At 61.2% G+C, this 20,529-nt stretch overlaps 6 protein-coding genes and 1 non-coding gene across 7 annotated transcripts; 3 read left to right on the forward strand and 4 right to left on the reverse strand.

The window, feature by feature from the left end:
- The first annotated feature begins 172 nt into the window (after window positions 1-172).
- On the forward strand, window positions 173-257 carry BXZ73DRAFT_t11. Its single transcript has one exon. It is a non-coding gene; the product is annotated as a tRNA-Tyr (tRNA).
- Window positions 258-814: 557 nt separating this feature from the next.
- BXZ73DRAFT_73526 (uncharacterized protein) lies at window positions 815-3,011 on the forward strand (the record flags this gene model as incomplete). The annotated part of the gene is made up of 16 exons (XM_048021911.1): window positions 815-919; window positions 965-999; window positions 1,063-1,145; window positions 1,198-1,246; window positions 1,300-1,309; window positions 1,360-1,377; window positions 1,403-1,456; window positions 1,668-1,704; window positions 1,781-1,869; window positions 1,924-2,024; window positions 2,087-2,111; window positions 2,168-2,202; window positions 2,264-2,349; window positions 2,388-2,560; window positions 2,653-2,791; window positions 2,947-3,011. 16 exons carry the CDS (start codon window positions 815-817, stop codon window positions 3,009-3,011), a joined length of 1,104 nt encoding a protein of 367 aa, XP_047883360.1.
- Window positions 3,012-3,531: 520 nt separating this feature from the next.
- BXZ73DRAFT_96361 (oxidative stress survival Svf1-like protein) lies at window positions 3,532-5,002 on the reverse strand (the record flags this gene model as incomplete). Its single annotated transcript, XM_048027054.1, has 4 exons — window positions 3,532-3,645; window positions 3,699-4,638; window positions 4,731-4,934; window positions 4,983-5,002. The coding sequence occupies 4 exons, from the start codon at window positions 5,000-5,002 to the stop codon at window positions 3,532-3,534; spliced, it is 1,278 nt and encodes a 425-aa protein (XP_047883361.1).
- A 426-nt stretch (window positions 5,003-5,428) lies between these two features.
- Window positions 5,429-6,921, forward strand: BXZ73DRAFT_38290 (uncharacterized protein; the record flags this gene model as incomplete). The annotated part of the gene is made up of 3 exons (XM_048018159.1): window positions 5,429-6,109; window positions 6,161-6,407; window positions 6,521-6,921. 3 exons carry the CDS (start codon window positions 5,429-5,431, stop codon window positions 6,919-6,921), a joined length of 1,329 nt encoding a protein of 442 aa, XP_047883362.1.
- A 495-nt stretch (window positions 6,922-7,416) lies between these two features.
- BXZ73DRAFT_19932 (peptidase family M48-domain-containing protein) lies at window positions 7,417-9,560 on the reverse strand (the record flags this gene model as incomplete). Its single annotated transcript, XM_048017590.1, has 5 exons — window positions 7,417-7,660; window positions 7,783-7,906; window positions 8,075-8,853; window positions 9,090-9,355; window positions 9,492-9,560. Coding segments are annotated over 5 exons (1,482 nt in total), but the record flags the coding sequence as incomplete, so codon positions are not given.
- A 1,806-nt stretch (window positions 9,561-11,366) lies between these two features.
- On the reverse strand, window positions 11,367-13,823 carry BXZ73DRAFT_38037 (uncharacterized protein; the record flags this gene model as incomplete). The annotated part of the gene is made up of 4 exons (XM_048018111.1): window positions 11,367-12,569; window positions 13,051-13,335; window positions 13,406-13,494; window positions 13,550-13,823. 4 exons carry the CDS (start codon window positions 13,821-13,823, stop codon window positions 11,367-11,369), a joined length of 1,851 nt encoding a protein of 616 aa, XP_047883364.1.
- Window positions 13,824-19,753: 5,930 nt separating this feature from the next.
- On the reverse strand, window positions 19,754-20,359 carry BXZ73DRAFT_86869 (cytochrome c oxidase polypeptide IV; the record flags this gene model as incomplete). The annotated part of the gene is made up of 3 exons (XM_048024332.1): window positions 19,754-19,809; window positions 19,872-19,980; window positions 20,048-20,359. The coding sequence occupies 3 exons, from the start codon at window positions 20,357-20,359 to the stop codon at window positions 19,754-19,756; spliced, it is 477 nt and encodes a 158-aa protein (XP_047883365.1).
- Between the last annotated feature and the right edge of the window lie 170 nt (window positions 20,360-20,529).

Below are 20,529 nucleotides of genomic sequence, written 5' to 3' on the forward strand. Positions count from 1 at the left end.
CGCGGCGGGGATCGCTGTCTGGGCGCAATCTGGACGTGCATGTTGTGGGGAATGCACCTGATCAGGACAGGCAACACCGTAAACACCGATATGTAACTACGTACACGTACACGTACACGTGTCCTAAGCGGTCACGCAACTCTAAATGTACTCATTAGGCCTATGTTTATATCCCCTGATAGCTCAGTTGGAAGAGCGTGAGACTGTAATGGATACTTGTCATCTCAAGGTCACTAGTTCGATCCTGGTTCAGGGGATGCTGTTTTTGTGTACGCAAGGTCACTATTAGACGCTGGCTGTGGCCCGCGGCATTTTTTCAACATGATCGTAGGCTCGGCTGGCCGGCGCACGTGGAAGCCACATGGCAAAACCTACGTTCGCTTATTTGGCCAACTTCGCTAGCTTCGCGTATCGCTGCAAGCGAAATACGCGGTTTACTAACACCACCGCTCCCTTCTTTACAGATGTGAGCCGACACCAGCGCCTTCGATACCAGAGAGCCTCGGACAGGCCATAGAGCTGGGCACCAGCTCCGACTGGAACCGTCTACCCCTCGCATCCTCCGACGCTGTACATCCGCACGAGTCCAACTTTTGCGCCGGGGGCCACATTAGCTGTCCAGAGGCGTGAGGCACGGAATACGCAGAAACGGCCTCTCCAGGGATGATCCGCTCTGTCACTACCTGCCACAGAGGCCCCGTCGTCGTCTTAAGACCGTCGCCCTGCGTACCGCGTCTGGCTCTTACCCCGGCCCCCCTCTCCGTGCAGCTGCGCGTAAGGATGGCGATTGATATCCCCACCAAGTACCTCCTCGATGTCACGTACGGACCTCGCGCGCCGGCCGAACGGGGGCATGTCGGCTCATGGGTGCATTATCCAGGCTGGGTATGAATCTCGTGCCGGGCATGGTCATGGGCTGGTGAGTGCCTCATGTCCGCTTCCCCAACGCCGTCATGCTAACGAGAAAACGTGGTCCCTTCGCGGACAGCTTGTACGGGGGTGCGTGGCCAACCTTTGCCGGCGATGCATCTCCGCTGTTTTGACGCGCCTTTCGGCCTCCAGTTTCGACCTCGCAGATGATCTGGTACTTTCGGCATTACCCGTCAGACAGGACACTGTGAATTTGTTCTTCCTAAACTCTGTTAGTGAGTGCACACAATCCTCCGCTCGAGATTTTGCCATGACTCTGGTTGGCAGATTGGTACCTTCTCGTCGCTAGGCCAACGACTGGACCACTGGTGCCATGGTAGGTGGCCAAAATGCTGCTCTGATTGCCATTATACTGAAGGCTGCCTACAGGACAGCTGCCGTGCGTCTCTCTTCACCCGTGCCTCCATGCAAAATTTGACCCCGATACAGGCTCAGCTCCTCACAAACGTGAGTACCGCTGTATGCCTGCTAGAGGTCTCTCCTCATAACACTCCCGTTAGGCGTTAAGCCTAGTCACTATTCAGAGGTACGTCACGCGCAAACCATATCATGCTCCGCCGTTCAGACCACATGCAGCTTCTATACCTACCGAATATGGACTCGTGAGTAATGACCTTCGATTGAGGCGAGGTAGTTCCGCTCAATGCTTTCGCAGTGAGCCAGCATGCGATCCTGGCCATATTATTGGCGCGTTTCCATCATCCTCGCGCTAACTTCCGCTAACACCGTGCTTGCAGTCCGCTCTTGTCTTCGGCGACTTCGTCGTGGCATTCTGTAAGTGCTGCTGCCCCCTCCATAGGCGCTCTTGGTTCTTACATGATCATTCGCAGTTCTCTTCGTTAAGGGGTAGGGCGTGTTTCACATAGGCGTTCTGCATTGCGTGTTGAGCCTTCGGACAGTGAACAGGCGACCACCCGCCCCGAATTCATCGCTCTTGTGGTAAGTCGCTCCCAAGCCATATTCTCTTCAGGTACTGAGTCGCTGAGACTGTAGCCAATCGACATTGGGATGAGCACCTTGACCGCCGTCACCGACCTAGCGTTGTCCGGAACGCTCGTCGTTCTGCTCGCTCGTGCACGCACTGGTTCCACCGGGTGAGCCTATAACCACCACTATCATGTTACGACGCTCACGCTGATGCACGATATACCCTCAGAGCCAGGCGCCTCATCAATAGCTTAGTGAGTTGTCATATCCTTATCTTCAAAGGACGCGGAGGCTGACCGCTCTCTCGTAGATGATCTTCACCATCAACACAGGGCTTGTAACGAGGTGCGCTGCGCAACTTCGTTCGCAGGAGCGTAGCATGCCTACAGCAACGTTCTTCCTCCAGCCTCTTAAACATCGTCACGGTGATCTGCCTCGTCCTCTTCCCAGACTACCAGATCTACCTCGTATTCTACTACACCGGCGCACGCAGTATGTCCCGTCTCCCCGCTCCACTCCGCCCGCCTCAGATACTGACCCACCACCAGTGTACACGATCTCGCTCATGGCAACGCTCAACGCGCGCGAGGGCTTCCGCGAGAAGGTGAACCGCATCGGAGACACCTCCCCTCCCCCTCACCTCGCAAACTCCATTAGCTCCATCAGATTCGCGGCCGAGCGCCGCACGTTCGTCGACGCCGCGGTGAGTCTCCCTTCCCCCTCCTGCGCTTTCCTCCTCGTTCAACCACGCCCGCCTCCACGTGCCTGCCGCCGCCTCCTCCTCACGCCTGGCAGCCCCGCTCCCGCGCCGGGATCCACGTCGCGATCCGGCGCGACACCGCGGTCACCTTCGTGGGCTCCGAGGACGGCTCCTCCGACTACGAGCGCCCGGGTCAGAGCAAGCGCAAGGGCACGGCACGAGCAAGCGCCACCCGTGAGCTTGAGCTCGCGCGGGTCAGAATCTACCTCCCTCCATCCTCCTCGGCTGGACGCGGCTGGTGTACCGCCGGGTTCGACCACTGGACCCCTGCTCTTTCTTTCGCCGCCGCCGCCGCCGCCGCCGCTGTCGCGTTTGGCCGTTTCGTTCAGCGTCTGGCGCGATCCCGGGGCCGACGCGACTGTACATGCCGGACATGCCATGGCCATTCGTATAGCACCGTGCCCGTGCAGCCACAGGCGGTTGCCCCGACGTAGAGGCGCACGGGACGAAGGGGCCCCACTTGCCGCTCCCCCGTATTTACGTGCTCCTTGGGACACCTCATGCGCCTGGGGGTTTCGTGGGTCCTCAGGTTCATTCCCTGCACCACGCGACACGGGCACGTACATACCCGCCTTTTCCCGCGTTCTCGTGCACGGATGGGCCTACGCAACACATACTGTTCTGTTGTGATCATCAATATACTCGTTTTCGGCGTGCGCGCTACTTAGATCTTGGGAGGAGGCAGCTCCTGAAGGCACATCACGGGTTTTGTTTGGGTGGCATGTCGTTGGATGTGTGGGTGACGAAACCATGTAGCCGTAGGGCACCGTACGCTAACCCGGGAGTCGATCGCAAGGGTCCAAAAACGTGAGCGGTGTGATTATCCATGAGACAGGGCTATAGATGAAGAACGTGTACATGCAAGCGTGACCGGTCGTATTGTACAAATTTGTGTACCAACTGCGAGGCTGAATCTACGAGATGAACGTTGCTTCATTGTAAAAGATTCCCTCCACCTCCGTCTCATTCGAGACACTAGGAACGAGACCGTCCGGAACTTTCAAGTTAAGCTTGGCGTTGTTGATCCACTGCGCAGAATATTAGCACCACGACTTAGGGAACCCATGCAGGAGGAACATACTTGGTAGATGTAGGGTTTTGTGCCCGCGACGTAGTTGACCATCGTCTTGATGACGTATGGGATCTCGGCGAGGACATCCACCTTCTCGATGAGCCCCTTGTACGAGTCTGGAGAGCCGACGTCGAGCGTGACAGACGCGTCGACCGTGCCCGCCGCGCCCGCGACGAGCGACGGCCCTGCCCACCGGAAGAAGAGCTCCGTCGGGGCCTCGTAGCCGGTGTCGGGATCGAGCGCCTTCTTGGTGTGCACCGCGCGCGAGACGACGGTCGCGTCCTCCGCGTACGGCTCGTCCGGCCACTTGGTCTCCGCGGTGACCGCCGCGAGCTTGCCCCCGACGACGAGGCCGCCCAGGTTGACGGTCGCGAAGCCGGAGCCGGCGCCCTTGCGGCCGTAGGCGTCGATGGTGGTGAACTCCATCTGGACGGCGGCGACGCCGCCGTGCGCGGGAGACTGGAAGTGCGCGAAGTTCCAGCGGGCGGCGACGAGGTTGGGGCGCATGCCCTGGATGGCGTGCACGAACATCCCGGGGCCGTTGATGGGCACGGCTGCGCCGCGGTGGACGAGCATGCCGTTCGCTTGGTAGCGGGGCCAGAAGCGGTGGATCACGTAGCCCTCCGCGTTCTTGGGGTCGGGCCCGAAGTACGAGAAGCCGCCGGAGGGCCCGCGGCCGACCTTGAAGCCGGGGGCGTAGGGGGTGCGGGTAACGGTGAGCGTGATCTGAAGGTCGGCGTCAAGGTTGGCGGTGATGGTATACTGCTCCGCGACGTCGGCGGAGGGGGCGGCCTTGTGGGTAATTGAGAACTCGTCCGCCTTGCAGGAACGCTTGTCGTGGCCAGGGGGGCCGGCGACGAAGTTGGTCACGTTGACGGACTTCCAGGTCTTCTCCTTGGAGTTCGGGTTGAAAATCTTGCACGTGAACTGGATCGTGGGGTACCACACGCTGCGCGCGAGGGATGCGGGGACGGGCGGAGACGGACGAGCACCAATGCAGATTGAGGGCAGGCAAAAGAGGGAGAGGCGGGCAAGACTTACCCAACAGAAGAGTGGATAACTTGGCACATGAGCGAGCTGCCATCCTCAAGGAAGGTGTAGAATATCTGGGTTTCTACGGCAAAGCCGCCAGGACAGGCCCATTCGGTGTCCTTGGGCTCGAGCTCACCGAAGAGCTCTGAGGGGGGAGTGGAGGAGGAGATGGGGTGGAAGTTGGGCGCATTGGGATCGGCCGGGGGCGCGGTGCTGGGTGCAAATGAGACTGATGAGGGCGACGACGGGCGCAGGACTCACGAGAAGAACGAGGAGAACATGGTGGTAGGAGGAGGGCAGAGGACGGGCCTCGAGCGCACCGTGCTCCTCGAGCGAGGCCTGGACTGACGTAATCCGGCTAGCGTCACAGCCAGGTTTGGATGTGATCGAGACCGGCTCGCCCAGGGATCGGGACGCGCGTCCTCTGCTGAGGCAGCCTCTTCGTCCCGTGCGCGCAGGTCCAGGTCCAGGTGAGCCGTCTTATGGTCTGCGCTGACTGAGCGCTGAACAAGGACACTAGCCAGGCAACACTCGTGCGTAGGGCCAGATGCGCATTCCCACCTCCAACCCAATGGATCGCAGCGGTACAGGCGATCATCATCCTTCGACTAATGGGTAATGTGTTGTCCCGCACGTCTCAATAAATGATCACTGCTGCCAGGGATTCCAGCGCCCTCTGCTCTCTCTATCCCACTGTCATTGCCAGCATGACGTTCCCTCGACTGCCAGCCGAAATTGTCGACGAGATCCTGTCCTTCCTCCACGCCCACCCGGACGACTTACGCGCGTGTAGCAGGGTCTCCCGTTCCTGGCTACCCCGCGCTCGCTGCCACCTCTTTCGCCACATCGTGGTTGACCCCTCCTCAGACCAGCTCTTGTGTTTCTTCAAAGAGACTCCAGACGTTCGGTTTCTCGTGCGCGACGTCGAGATACGGGGCCGAGCAACCACAAGCCAGGGGTGGTGGATGAATGGTGCCGACACCAGCCTCAGTCTCAGCAGATGGCCCACTCTTGGAGCAAGAATGGCTCGTTCTGTACGCAGCGACGCTGTGGCATTTGAGGTGCCTTCGTGGTTGCGTGAGGGGTTATCTCCTTCTCCCGACCCTCCCTCAGACAAGACAGACCAAGACAGCTCTCACCCCTCTTCCTCGAAAAGTATTGCCGCCAATTCTACAGTCCACCATATCTTCCCGCTCGTCCACACTCTCAGGGTGAGTGAGTTTACGCTCAGCCCTGGGGTGTCCTCTTTCCTCGCCGCTGCCTTTCCCAAAGTCACCACCCTCACCCTCAGTCACTGCCGAGCAATGTCCTTCGCAGACCTCACTAGTCTTTTCCTAGCGTTCCCCCGCCTCCGCGCTCTCCGCCTCCTGTCCGCAGAATGGTTATCCGTTCCGCGCGATCCGTCCCTTGCAAGAAGACAGGGCGAAGAGTTCAAACAGGACCGGAAAGCTCTCCCCGAGACCTATCCGCGGCTCGAGCTCGGGCAATTCGAGGTCTCACAAGACATACACATCGGGCCGCTCGTGGATTGGCTCCTCGCGGAGTCAGCGCACCGCAGCCTACGCATCCTCAAATGCTCCATCGGAACGCGACGCAGCGCAGGTGCCCTTCGCGCGCTCCTATCCGCCGCCGGCTCTACGCTCGAGCACATCCAGATCACCCTGTCCAAATCCCCAGATCCCACCTGTACGTCGCGCCCGTCCCTGCCCAACACCGCCCTCGCTGACGGCTCACGTTCCCCTGCGCGTTCTGACCTGCCGTCCCCCTCCCTCCGCCGTGCCCCACTTCCATCATCACAGCGCTCCTCGAAGCCGCGCAACTCGACTTCACGCCCTGCACCCGCCTGCGCGCCCTGCACGTCCCCTGTGGCCCCTCCTCCCCCACCCGATCTCCTGCCGCCGCCACCCGCTCGCTCTCGTGGGTGCTCGCGCTCCTCGCGCACGCCGGCGGCGCGGCGCCCGCGCTCGCCGAGATCCGCCTCGTCCTCGCCCGGCGCGCGCTCCCCGCGCTCAACCTCGAAGGCCTCGACGTCGTCCTCGCGCGCACGTGCTACGCGCGCCTCGCGCGCCTCGAGTTCGACGTCGCCGATGCCGGCACCGGCGGCGCGCGCGAGGACGTCGCCCGCGTCCTCGCGGAGCGCATGCCGATCGCGCACGGGCAGGCGCTGCTGAGGCTCGACTACCGCGCCGCCGTGGGTTGAGGGTCGCCGGGCGACGTCGGGACGGGAGAACCACAGCAGCGGTGTCGACGGCGTTCTACTCTGTGCGTGAACCTGTTCCCGGTACACCGAGAGAGAGAAGAGAGAGATCGCATCGGGATATCGCGGGTAGCTACTACACAACCTAGTATTACAGTAAGATAGAGTGGATGAGACGGAGCGCTCTCGACACAGCAGAGCGGCGGAGCCTGTACGTACGTAGTCGATAAACGAAAACAAAAAAAAACAAAAAGAGTGTGTGCTTGTTCTATGCGTGCACGGCGGCCCGGGCAAAGCATACTCACTACTTGCGACGGTTGTCCGTGGCGCGATATAATACTCCTCCGAATGCCTGCTCCGGGCCCCGCGACAGACGCGTGCGCCGTGGCCTCTTATTCTATTTCCTCCCTGACTCCCTCAAGCTGACCCAGCGGTCTGCTCCCTGCCCCTCTCTGCACCTGGCGCGGGCGGTGCAGGCATCTTCGCGCGCGCCTTGGCCGCCTCGCGCTCGCGCCGCGCGCGCGCCGCCGCCCGGCTCTTCTCCCACCGCTCGAGCTCGGCGCGGAGCTTGCTGATGCGCGTCTCGTGCAGCGGGTGCGTCTCGCCCGACATCTTGCGCGCCATCGCGCTCGCCGAGTCCGGCGACGGCCGCGTCGAGCACTCCGCCGCCTGCGGCTCGTCCAGGCGGCCCTCCCAGAAGCGCACCGCCTCGCGCGGGTCGAAGCCCGCGTGCGCGAGGAGCCTGCGTGCGATGAGGGTGGGGGTGGAGGTGGGAGTGGAGGGGCAGGGGCGAGGGCGAGTTGGGGGAAATGCGAAACGATGTGAGCGACCGCGGACGCGGGGAAGGAGAACGGGAGGACGGACCTGGCGGAGACAACGTCGGCCTCGACCTCCTGCTTCTGGCTCGTGCAGTACTCCTGCAGATGCGAGAGCTCGCCTGCGCCGGCCTTCCACATGCCCCCAAGCGCGTCGTTGATGAACGGCCCGACTGTGGACGGGCGGGGGAGGCGTCGATCAGCATTCTGTCAAACCAGACAGATGAACGGGTCCTGAGATCGGCCGGCGGTGTGCGAGTCATTCCCAGTCATAGACGCGGAAACGCAAAGGCACCGCTACGGCGGCTCGAGTCCGACCAAGAGAGGATGGAGAGACTCACAAAGCATAGTGACCGGGAAGAGGAACGCGCGGAGCGCGTCGGTGACGATCGAGAGCACGCTCGGCCACACGATGCTGCCCGACGAGAGCGTCTCGATGTGGTGGCTGAGCACCAGGTGCGCGAGCTCGTGCGCGAGCAGCGTCGCGAGCTCCGCCGTCTGCTGGTCCGTTGGCACGGGGTGCGCAGGCCGTGGCGGGGGCGCGAGCCCAAACAGGTTCGACAGGAAGGACCGCTCTGGCGGGGGCGCAAGTTGGGGCGAAGCCCCGTCCGGGCAGCCGTTGCGAGAGAGGACCTCTTCGAGGAAGCCAGAGAAGACGACGATGCCGCCGCCGCCGTCGGGCCCGAAGCCATACGAGAACGCGTTGGACGCGTCCGGCCGGTCGACGACGAGCAGCGAGTACGGCGGACCCGTGATTGAGTGCGACGTTGGCGGGGCGGGGCGGGTGCACGTGAGCTCGACCCAGCGGTGCAGGACCTCGGATCCTCGCGGGCGCGGCCGGAGCGGGTAGTCGGCGGGCGGAGGGAGAGGGATGTCGTCCGGGCCACAGTCCATCCAATGGGGACAGAGCTTCTCCTCGTACTGTAGCGTCGGGATCGCGCTCTCGAGTCGGCGCAGGGTATCGCGAACCCAAACGAGTCGCCAGTCGGACGGCGGGAGGATCGGCGGCGGAGGGCCCGCGGCGGAGAGGATCTCACCGACGGCGCGGTACCAGCCGGGCCCTGCCAGCTGTGCTGCGATGTTGTCCTCTTCTTCGGGCGAAAGGAGAATAACGCGGTATCTGCAAACGTGTCAGTACGTGAGAAATGATTCCTGAATTCCAAAACCAAAGATGACCGACAACATAGAACTTTCTGGGCGCACTGATTTACGAATTCCACCGACAATCCATCTCATAACCACTCCCAGATCAGTCCGCGTTGTTGGGCGTCGGCGGTAAGAAAAGAGCCGAAGGGCCAGGGAGCTATCGCCCTCCCGCGAGATCGGACTTGAAGAAGGATGGAGAGGAGGACTCACCTGCCCGTCAACGGGGTGCGCTCCAGGCTAGCGATAATCGTCGCCCAGAAGACGAAGATGGGAACGAAGATGAGGATGTGGAAGAGGATGGTGCGGGTCCGGATGCTACGCAGCATTTGCTCCCTCTTCGCCTCAAAGTCTGGATGGCCATACTTCTCGGCGTGCTGGAGGATTTTCTTGGACTTCATGTTCCCGAGGAGCAAAATGGGGACGAATGTCAGGCCGATACGCGCGGCCATGCGAGACATCTCGAGCGCCGTCGAAGCCTAATAACCAGTTTGAACCAGAACACCGTAAGCATCTCTCAACAAACGAACCGATACGGTGGAGAGCACCACCCCGGGAAGCCAAGGAGAGCGGTGGGGAAAGGCATGGGAGAGAGACTATGGGAGAGAGACTCACTTTGAGCAGACCCGCGAGGAACGGGAGAGGACTGAGCTGATTTCGAGGCGTCGCGTGGAACGCTCTCGATAACGGGGTGAATGGGCGCGCGAAGGGGGCGCGCGGATGTCGTGTTGTAGCAGTAAGGATCAGGAAGCCAGTAGATGGAGCCGTCCTGAACCGCGTCGATGGAGGCCGGGGACATTGCGCCGAGGAGGGTGAGTCAGTGCGCAGATCATGAGCGGGAGGTGTAGAGGACGAGTGATGACGGAGGGACGGCTGGAAACCTAGGAGGACGAGTGATGCTGAGCTAGTGCGCGGCAGCGAGGAGCGATGGCTGCTGAGGACTGACGGGCGAGAGGGAGAGGCAAGAGCGGGAGAGGAGCGTCGGAGGGCAGACCACAACATTGCACATTGTATCGTCGGCCGAGACGGGAGGTGATAGAGAGAGAGAGAAGGCGCGCAGCAGAGGATGAAAGAGAGCTTGGGGCGGACCCGGAGCCACAGGCGTTCGTCAGCGCGATGCCGATGGGCCCGCTTACCCGGCCCGCCCCTGCATAGATTGGCGCACGATCCTGCAGCTGTGCTCGCATTCTAAACCTCCGCTTTGCCACCTGCGAACGACACGTATGCTCCGCAGCCCATCTGTCACTACACCCACCGAGCTCGCGCACGGAGGGGAACTGCTGCACCGGTCTCGACGCCGAGATTCAGAAGATCATCAAGACATGGCGGCATGTGTATCACGCCTCCGAGTTTTTTTTTGATCCTCGTTTATTGCCTTTGAAGGCGGGGCGCCGTGGTAGGCACAACACACTGCAGATCTCTAATGTAGAGTATCACATATCCAGGGAGCGATACCGAAGGCGCGGTGGACCGAAGCGTGCCGGCGGGCATCAACCGACGTGCCTAGGAGCCCAGTGGGGGCTCAGGTTGTGCGTGAATGGGGTGGAGAGAGAGAAAGAGGAAAGCGGTAGTAGTGGATAGTAGTGGATAGCAGGTGCACGACGTCGAGGGCGGCGAGGGAGAGGACTGGGTCGGACGTCTTCGGCCTCCGAGTCCAAGTCACCGGGCAGCCGGAATCTGTAAGTACTCGAGTCATTTCAATCGTCCTACAACCAAGCGCGCGCTTTATGAGTCTAGACTCTAAGAAAGAACCATGCGGCGTTCGAGATAAGTAGTGCTATGGCACAGCCGGTGTACTGCCCCAGCTCGAGACTCGAAGGCCATCTTAGCTATGCTACAAACTGTGCAACGCCGAAGAGCCACCAACACCGTGCCTCTGTTGCATTTCTTTCAGAAAGTTAGATACAAACGCAGGGCAGCCATCCCGTGATGCTGTACGGCAAGTTCGAGCGCGCCCGGGCCACGCAAGCGAGCAACAGCGCAGCGTGGACTTGCGTCCTGTCGTTGCTTCTTGATGGATCGACGCGAATGATTCGGCGCACATGAAAGACCAACGCAGCTCCTCCTCCTGCCTCACTTCGCAACCACGCTGGCTTGGTGGGCACACGCACTCAACAACGGAGAGATGACGGGAAGGAAGGATTTTGCTCTTTCGGACCTCTGCTGAGGAAGGGGACAAAGGGGGGGAACATCTGGCGACGGCGCGCCGGGCACGGCACTACTATGCAAAGAAGAAAGAAGGTGCGGAGTACCGGTACTCGAACGAGCCGCCTCGTGGGGGGCCGGACGTAAGGGGGGGATGGGGAGGGTCGGTGCGTGCGTCGGGGGAGGGGGAGGGACGTATTCTAGTGCGAGCCAGCGAAGCCTCGGGGGAAGTCTCAAGTACACATTACAGGTAGGGGGGTATCCAGGACGTCGTCGTGCGCGGCACGGCGGGCGGCGGTATGCATCTTCTCACATCACTTCACGGACCAAGACGGCGGGCGACGCTCACTGCGCGGCGTTGCACTGCGTCTGCTGCGTGCCGCACGCCTCGACGGTGAGGGCGCCCTTGTTGCCGGACGCGTTCGCGGCGTTCGCGCACTGGTTGTGCTGGACGTCGCACGAGCGCACGAGCGCGTTCGAGAGCGTCTTGAACGACGCGTTGCCGGTCACCTGGAAGGAGCCGTCCCCGTTCGCGGTCACCGGCGGCGGGGTGACGTTGCCGAGCGCGCCCGTGAACTTCTGGAGGTTGCCGCCCGTGGACGCGGCAGCGGAGGTCGCGGCGGCGGAGGCGGTCGTCTTGGTGGCGGCGGCGGTCGTCGCGGCGGGCTGCGCGGCGACAGAGGAGCCCTGCGGGCTGAGGGTCACGCCCTGGTCGGAGACGGCGCTGACCGCGGCGAAGTTCGTCTTGATGCCGAAGACAGCGTTGAAGGCGTCAGCGTCGACACCCGTCTTGGGGGGCTGCGCGGCCGCAGCGGCCTGGGCCTTGGCGCAGGTCGCCTTCGCCGTGGCGTCAGCCCCGCAGGAGTTGGTGAGCGTGTCGCAGATGAACTGAGTGATGATGCCGATGGCCTGCGCCGAACCGTGGTTGAAGGAAGCCTTGTCGACGGGCTGGAAGGAGGTCTCCTTGCGGTTGTCGAAACCGACACCGAACTCGATCTGGGGCACAGAGCACTTGCCGAAGTTGCCGATGCCGCCGGCCGCCGCGCCGGTGGAAGCGGCGGGAGACGCAGCAACGGAGGTCGATGCGGCGGGCTGAGCGGCGACAGAAGAACCCTGCGGGCTGAGGGTCACACCCTGGTCGGAGACGACGTTGACGGCGGCGAAGTTGGTCTTGATTCCGAACACCGCGTTGAAGGCGTCAGCGTCGACACCGGTCTTGGGGGGCTGCGCAGCCGCAGCAGCCTGGGCCTTGGCACAAGTGGCCTTCGCCGTCGCGTCGGCACCGCAGGAGTTGGTGAGCGTGTCGCAGATGAACTGGGTGATGATGCCAATCGCCTGTGCGGAGCCGTGGTTGAAGGAAGTCTTGTCGACCGGCTGGAAGGAGGTCTCCTTACGGTTGTCGAAGCCAACGCCGAACTCGATCTGAGGAACGGAGCACTTGCCGAAGTTGCCGATGGCACCAGCCGCGCCAGTGGAAGCAGCGGGAGACGCAGCGATGGTCGTAGCAGCACCGGTCGACGCGGCAGGTTGAGCAGCGACGGACGAGCCCTGTGGGCTGAGGGTCACACCGGTGTCCGACACGACGTTGACAGAGGCAAAGTTCGTGGTGATACCAAAGACGGCGTTGAAGGCGTCGGCGTCGACACCAGTCTTGGGGGGCTGCGCAGCTGCCGCGGCCTGGGCCTTGGCGCAGGTCGCCTTCGCCGTAGCGTCAGCACCGCAGGAGTTGGTGAGTGTGTCGCAGATAAACTGGGTGATGATGCCAATCGCCTGGGCTGAACCGTGGTTAAAGGAGGTCTTGTCAACGGGCTGGAAAGACGTTTCCTTGCGGTTGTCGAAGCCGACGCCGAACTCGATCTGGGGCACGGAGCACTTGCCGAAGTTGCCAATGGCACCAGCCGCGCCGGTGGAAGCAGCCGGAGCCGCGGCAACGGAGGTAGCGGTACCCGTCTCAGTCACGGTGATGGTGGTAACGGTCTATGAACAGTGTGTCAATTACTATGAATCACCCTGTAACTAAGCACCATACCTCGCAGTCCACGGTCGAGCTCGCGGCGCCAGTGCTCGCGGCAGGGGCAGCCGCAACGTTCGACGTAGCAGGAGCCGACGCCGCAGAAGACGCCGCGGCGCCGCCGAAGGGAGAGGTGTTCGCCTGGGAGCCCTTCTGGACGGTCTTGCTGAGAGCGGGGTCGAAGAAGGCGTTGGGGTCGTTGGCGGGGTCCTGAGCCTGGACGAGGCCGTTCAGCTGCGAGTTCTTGGGCGCCTTCTGGCAGAAGACCGAGTTGCGGAGGATGTTGGGCTGGACCGAGAAATCCTGTGAAACGGAGCGGTACGTTAGTGCTGGCCCGCCGCGCGCGACGATGCGACCCTCGACAGATGCTTACGGGAGGGGTGTTCTTCTCGGCCTGACGGTACTCGACCGCGAGCGCGATCATGTTCGACTTCGTGGGCTCGTCGAATTGCTGGGCGGCGTCTGTGCGCGAGGTCAGCCATTTGCTTCGCGCCTGGATTCGGGGCAAAACACGCACCGATGATCTGATCAGCCATGTCCTGCTGAGTGCACTCGCCCTGCGCGGCAAGGAGAGGGGTGATCGCGGCGCCGGCGAGAGTGCCGCAGACCTGGCCGGGGCAGGCAGAGGAGATCTTGTCGATGACCGCGGGGTGCTCCTCGCCGAAACGACGGGGGTAGAGAGCGACGTGACGGCCGTCGCGCTCGAGCCAGCGCATCCGGGCGTAGGCAGACTCGGTGACGGCGAGAACGGTGAGGGCCCCCAGGGCGAGTTGAGACTTGAGAAACACCATTTCGTACTAGCGAAGGGAAGGAACGAGGGAGACTAGGCGGAGTAGCGTTGGTGAATGAGGGGACGCAAGCTGGAAAGGTTGCACTAGATGGCACCGACAGTAGGAAATGACACCCGGTCGAAAGGAAGGCGGGAAAAGGCCGTTCAACGAACCAATGAAGGTCTTGAAGGAAAGAGCAGAGGGGAGGAAAGAGGTGAGGCCTTGGCACACCGGCGGCGGCCTTATATCGCGTTGTCGACCGCCCCGCGTGCACCTCCGGACCCGGGAGAACGGGACGGGAGTGACGAGCGGGTGGGCCGTGTTCCTCGCGGATGAAGATTGACCAGGCAGGCGTCGAGCCCTCGGTCGGCAGGGCGCAGAGCTGCCATTCCGGGCACACGCAGAGGATGCCCAGGGCCGTTGCCAGGACAGCGCGAGAGGAGATGAGCAGCGCCCGCGGACTCGATGGGCCATCCTCCTCCTCCAGCCGCTCGTTCGTGCCTGGCATCTATGATCTGCTCCTCCTCCACCGCCCAGCGCCCAACCACCACATCTGCCGCACGTCGATGACCCCCTCGACGCTGTGTGCTATGCTTCCGGCCCTACGTGTGGCATGTGCCATCTCATGTACCCCAGCTGCACAGCTGCATGCATGCTTGTGTCTAACTGACAGCGCGTTTCGCCCCTGCGGTCCCCTCGTGTCCGTCCTTCCTGTTCTCGTTGCCAGCTTGTGGCGCGTAATTTTGGGCCATCTTCCAGCTCGCCAAGCAGAAGATCACAACAGAATCCGAGCGTGGAATCATCGCGCCCCGCCACCAGCCCGTCGCCAGGCGACTTCCTGGTTACGCCTCCGCGCGTTCCCGAACCCGTGCGGCCTCTGTCTCCGCCCACAACCCGATCAGCCAAATCTTCCGCGCGTCAAGACGTATGTCGGCCAGCCCTTCTCGTATCACCACATCCTGTTCATGACTCTCCGAAGTTCTCCCTCAGGCGCCCGCAATCGAGCCTCACAACGTCGCGCGCGCACAACGTGCAATGCCGACTGTCTTATTCGCCCTCATCCCACGCCCTTCACGCCCTCCGCTTCACCTCGCCTTGTGGTGTGGGTGTGCTGCTTTACGAGAGAATGATGCAGGTCGGACGCTGACGTACGCAGCTATATTGCCTCCGTCGCTACACATCGCTCATGCGCAGACACCAAATAACTCTTCCAAGCGACGAACGGTGGTCTTGGCCAGTTTCACCCATGATTTCGGCCAGGGCGAGCTCGGAGATCTCGGAGGCGGAAGACGATGTACAGCACCGGCAAACGCGCATGTGTGCCCTGAAGTACATCCCGGCCGTCCTCGGGATCTGCGAAGAGGGTATTGAGGAGAGCAAAGGGACGGCCACCACTGGGAAGCGCAAAAGTTGACGACCGGCCGCTCCCGTTGTGTTTGCATGCTCCGAAGCCCGGCATCGTTGCCGCGTTTGCTGATCCTCTCCAAGTCCGTAGGGCCGGACCGCCGCTGTCCGTGCGGTCCGATCAAGATTCATAACGGCTGCAACTTCACCAGGCCTGACAGGCACGCCATGGACACCTCTCAAGCCCGCACAAGGCTTTCTGGCACGCCGACAGGTTTTCAATCTCTCGCTCTCGGGCCCCGGCCCCGGCCGGGGGGTGTCTGTGCAGCAGATATGCACCCACGTACATTTTTGACGCGAAGCTACCAATGTAGGTTATGCCCTGTTATGCCTACCATCAGGCCACGCCTTCAAGGGTAATTAACGGGGATCCAGAAAAAGTTCTCTGCTCAGGAACGGCCGGAAGCTCGATTGGCCGGGGGGTCGCTGGCGTCAATGTCCTCAGTTGTCAACCTCCACAACGCTGCTGACGGTGCAGCAACGATACCTTGCCGCCTACTCCACGGGACAACAACAAAGAGTAGAAATTCCATAAGGAAATGCGAGGCGCGTCCGTCGGATGCATGCCCTTGTCCGCCGGTAGGTACACCCGCATCTTGCCCAATCTTCTCCCTTTCTCAGGCCCACACTGCGAGATCTGTAAGAAGCGGTGCCCATAATTAAGCCGCGCCGGCTACGCTGGATCCGCACCTGCTACTTGCCCCTGCCGGCCCCACGACCCCTGGGCGGGAATCATCCATCAGGACACTCACTTGCCAGCCTTGCCCTAGCCTGCGTCACCACGCTGAGCGTGCCCAGTGCGCGACGGCTCCACCGCCGGGCCGTTAATGCGGTGGAAGTCCAGGAAACGGGAGGACCCTTGTTCGATATCTTGCCACGACCTTCCGAGGAGCCGTCGTACAGGCTGGAAGGCGGCCCTTGTACCGTGCATCGCAGCGTGCTTCTGTTTATACTTATCATCTCGCCCCCCTCCCGCGTCTCACGGTTCGGGCGTATTTGCGTTCGTACGGAGATAGAAGTCGGAATGGAGACCGGGGTTTTCACGCATCGACGCCCGCGCGAGTCTCACCCTCGTCTCCGCGTGCGAGAGGCCGAGTCGCAGCATGTCCGCCGCGATCTCTTCGGTCTCTCTGGCCCTCCCAAGCCGCCGCCCTTCCGCGCGCGCGCGAAGCCAGCGCACTCCACGCGATGGGAGTGTGAGACCGCAGCGGCGTCGTCTGCTCGTCCATCATCGTGCGGAGCTGTTTTGATCTCGAGTCGACCGACGGCCCTCGGAGCGGAGAACTCGACGGACGAGTGTCATTGATGGGGCGGTGGACGCTCCAGGAACACGCGCGAGAGGACTAACGTCGGAGAGTTATCATCTCCCTCAGTCGGGCGCAACGTGTGTGCAGTTGAGCGCTGATGTTACGAGCATTGCCTGGTGCCATTCTCAAATTTCCGAACAGCAGACACCGTCGAGCAACTCAGAACCCGGACGCGATCGACCGCTCGAGGTAGGCCTCCCGATGGGGGAGGCGTGAGTATCCCGACGGGAAAGGGGGCGAAAATATATTGGTCGGAGCTGCGGAAGGAGGAGATGGGAGAGCAAGAGTTGACAGGGCCCCGTCTGAAGCTGCCCTGTGTTGTCGTCGATGAATTGGGATGATCTTGTCAAGGGTTCGGGGAAGTCCGAGTGAGGACGCAGATTTTGGGCAATGTGTGGTCCGAATGGCGCCTTGTTGGAAGTCCTTCAACCGTGTGGCCGAGTCTGCATGAGAGTCGTTGTGTACGGGACTGGTCGTACCCTGTCCTCAAGGCCCTACGATTGGCCGAGCGACCGCAGTACGTCCCAGCTGTCGCTCACAGGCTACTGTACCATTTCGATCCAAAGTTCATGTCACGCGTCACGAAGCATCATGAACTTTCGATCAATCTGTCACGGAGGGTCATGAACATTTTCGCCACGGGCGGTCATGGGCGCTTCATGGGCGCTCGTCGCGTTTGTGGTGGAGGAAGAGGGCTATGAACAGGATGAACTTTGGCGTCCGTGGTCACGGAGGGCCGTGAACTTTTTCGGCTGGAAACGTTCACGGTCACGCCCAAAATCGATGAACTTTGGGTCGAAATGGGTTTACCGGATGTGCAAAACTTATTTTGCAGATGCTGTATCTTGTCCGTCCCGCTCTCGATCCCTCTCGGAATTGGTACATAGTTTTGAAATCATGGAAGGTACCTTGTGAATTTTTTCGGAGCGAATAGAGGAGAAGTACAGGAGAGCGAGAGGAGCACAGTTGTGCAAAGGACGTTGTCACGAAACGTCACGCCGGCAATGACGAAGCGCCCTGTACGGGCACGCCAGTGATGCAAAACTCACGCAGCCAACCTGAGCCGACCGAGCGCTCATGGCGGATAGTCACGCTCAGAACGTCTGGACGCTGTAATCTTTGTGCGTTGACCTCGGGAGCGTACAGTTACACTCGGGGGGTATGTATCATGAGTATCCCACAGTTCCATGAGGATCGCCCAAGATGTGGATGAACGCGTGCATCCACACGGGTTTTGAGGCGGGCAGAAGTGCACACTTTCTCCGTTCCTTGACGCTTTCTCATCCCCTCCCTCTGAAATTTGGCACATGTTCTTCAATGTGTCTTAAAAGAGTACTCTAGAATTTCCAATATTTATTGTACAAGAGGGACGGGCACGATCGCGATTTTGCACTTCTGTCACGTTTTGCACTACCGGTAAACCCCTAGTACAGTGCTTATCGCAAAACCGACCGAAGCCTTGGACGCGGGCTTCGCAGAGTTCCGACGCTGCAGTTACGTAACGCCGTTACTACCATGTCGCGTGGCCAGTAAATGAGAAGGTTTTCCCACCACTACCTGTCTACCTTCGTCTCCCGCGTGAGTTTTGAATTGTCTCTTCGGGGGCCACGTACTAGAGCGTCCGAGGATAAGCGATCTGACATCCTCTAGATACGGCGATTCGTGCGGAACGATCACCCGACCCTGACCAGGAGCGGCGTCCGAGAAGCAGCGCAGGGTCCGCTAGTGACAGACGGACCCTTCTTGGATACCCTGGACGAAGATCTGGAGTCGGTCACGTGAATGGCTAGTTCGTGGAGAGGCAGACGGGGCGTACCGGCCGTGGTTCCGGTGCAAATAGGCGAACACTGACGGGGTCAGAGCAGTCACGCTCGAGGCGCGAGCAAAGGGCGAAGAGGCCCGCCACACTCCCCGGGAAACCGAGGTCCTTGGTTTTGAGGGGTCCGTTCAAAGTTCCTAAGCGACGGAGGATTTCATAAAGGCCAGCTTCAAGCTTCAAGTATCGGATCTTCGGATACACTGAGGTGTAAAACGTGGACCGTGGTTGAATGTATATTTTCGTTGATGGTATATGGGTCCCGCCAATGGCACGTCCTGAGGTGAAGCGTGAGACGGTGAATTTTTGAGACACAGAGATAGCGTAGAGTATGTCAAGGCCGTCGTTCGTCTCACAGTTATATTCCATAGTGAACGACTCGATCGAGGGGCGTGAATTTTGCGCTGGAAAGGTGTCAACGTAGGGGAGTGGAGAAGTGTGTAGCGGGAGACGAGGAAATTGCGGAGTGGGGAAAGACGCGCAAGAGGTAGGAGTCCATGTCTTCCTCAGGGCCCGGCCAGTAGCTGCTTCCATTGACCCCAAGTTCGCGTACATAGTGTCCGAGAGTGGGGTTCGCGACGTGAGAGATGGAGGGTAACGGAACGCCAGAGGAACGACTGCCAGGTCTCGCACCAGTGATGGCATGTCCACAAAACGCCAGGTTTTCAACACAGGTTGACTTTTGGCACAGCCGGATGACTCCAGGACGGCGAGCTCAATCTCCGGAGGAACACGCGGAGGTATGGGTGGCACTAAGTTGTGCCCGTTCTCTAGGCTAAGAGTAGATTATATAAGACGTTTTGCGTCCTGAGCAGCACTCACCGAAGTCGTGCTTGCGGAACTCTTGCTGAGTGGACACGAACGTGGTGGTGAGTTGGCACAAGCCCCTTGAATCAGAGAGGTCGACTGCGTACCTCAGGCGTCGTTCTCGGACCAAGCGCGTGGAAAGGCAGTGACTGAATTAAATATTACTTTAAAGGCTGTACAATTTCCAGACCATATGCCCAGACCGACAAAAGCATGGTTAACGAAGTACGTTTCTTTGCAAAGAGTTCCCTCGAAAGCAGCTGGCAGCGCACAAGACAGCTGTCCTGACAACTGTAAAGTCGCCTGCCGGCGCACACGCTCTCGCTTCTCGGAAACAGACCGAACGAGGCCCCCGACCATCGCGCTTGCCTTCATGATGTGGATGCTTCGAGGTATCGCTCGACCTGGTCGGGAGGCATCCAGGCATGCACGTGAAGGGAGGGTCGGATCCAGGCCCGGTCTGGACCGTCTCGATGGGCGGAGGCTTCGGAAGACCAATGCATTCGACATAGCTTACGCAGTGTTACGGCCGGCTACGATATGTCTAGGGAGAAAACGGAGTGGATTGCGTGGAGCATGCTCGTCGTACATTGGAGGGCAACATCCGTTCCGCGCGTTTAGTGGTGGCCGTGGTCGTGGCCGTGCTCCTCGCCCTGGAAGTCCATGGCGTAGGCTGGTAGGGAGAGCGAAAGACTGTAAGGTGACGCGGGAAGAGGAAGTAAGGAGGGCACGCACCAGAGCCGCACTCGGGGCAGCGGCGAATCTCATCCTTGCGGAGGGGCATCCAGACGAGATCGTGGGAGTCGGCGGGGCAGCCAGTGCAGCCGATGATACGCTCGGCATCCTTGAGAGTCGCGCAAGGAGGAGGTTTAGGGAGGTGGTAGGCTCAGGGAGGGGCAGAAATGGCTCACGAAAGAAATGACCTTGATGGGGTCGGCGAGAGTACCGACGCGCGAAGCGTCAAGAGGCTCGGTGTCGAAAACCTCGGCGCCCTCGACAGCACCCAAGAGCTGAAGACGCTCGAGACCGGTGGCCTGCTGGAGGTCGGTGGGGACCTCTCCGGGCTTCGCGCCCTCACCGTAGAGCTCCGGGGGCGGGGCGTGGCCAGAACGGCGGGTAGCGGTCGCAGAGATGGAGCGAACGGCGGCGAGACGGGTGGGCTTGAAGGCCGCACGAGCCGCAGAGGCAGGGCGGGCGGCGGAGCGGAGGGCGGCGGCGAACATGGTTTTTGGGGAACGAGCTGGACGGACGCAACGCCAACGCGACCTCTCCCGCTCTTCGCCGCTGCCCCGTGACGGCCCGGGTCACGGGGCATAGTCACGTCACGGACGCGTAGGCGTGACGATCGCCCGGCAGCTCCCGGCACGCGCGAGGACGATGACGCCACGCGTGT

This window comes from Epithele typhae (assembly GCF_022376455.1).
Source record: "Epithele typhae strain CBS 203.58 chromosome Unknown BXZ73scaffold_2, whole genome shotgun sequence".
In the NCBI taxonomy this organism is placed as follows: Eukaryota; Fungi; Basidiomycota; class Agaricomycetes; order Polyporales; family Epitheliaceae; genus Epithele; species Epithele typhae.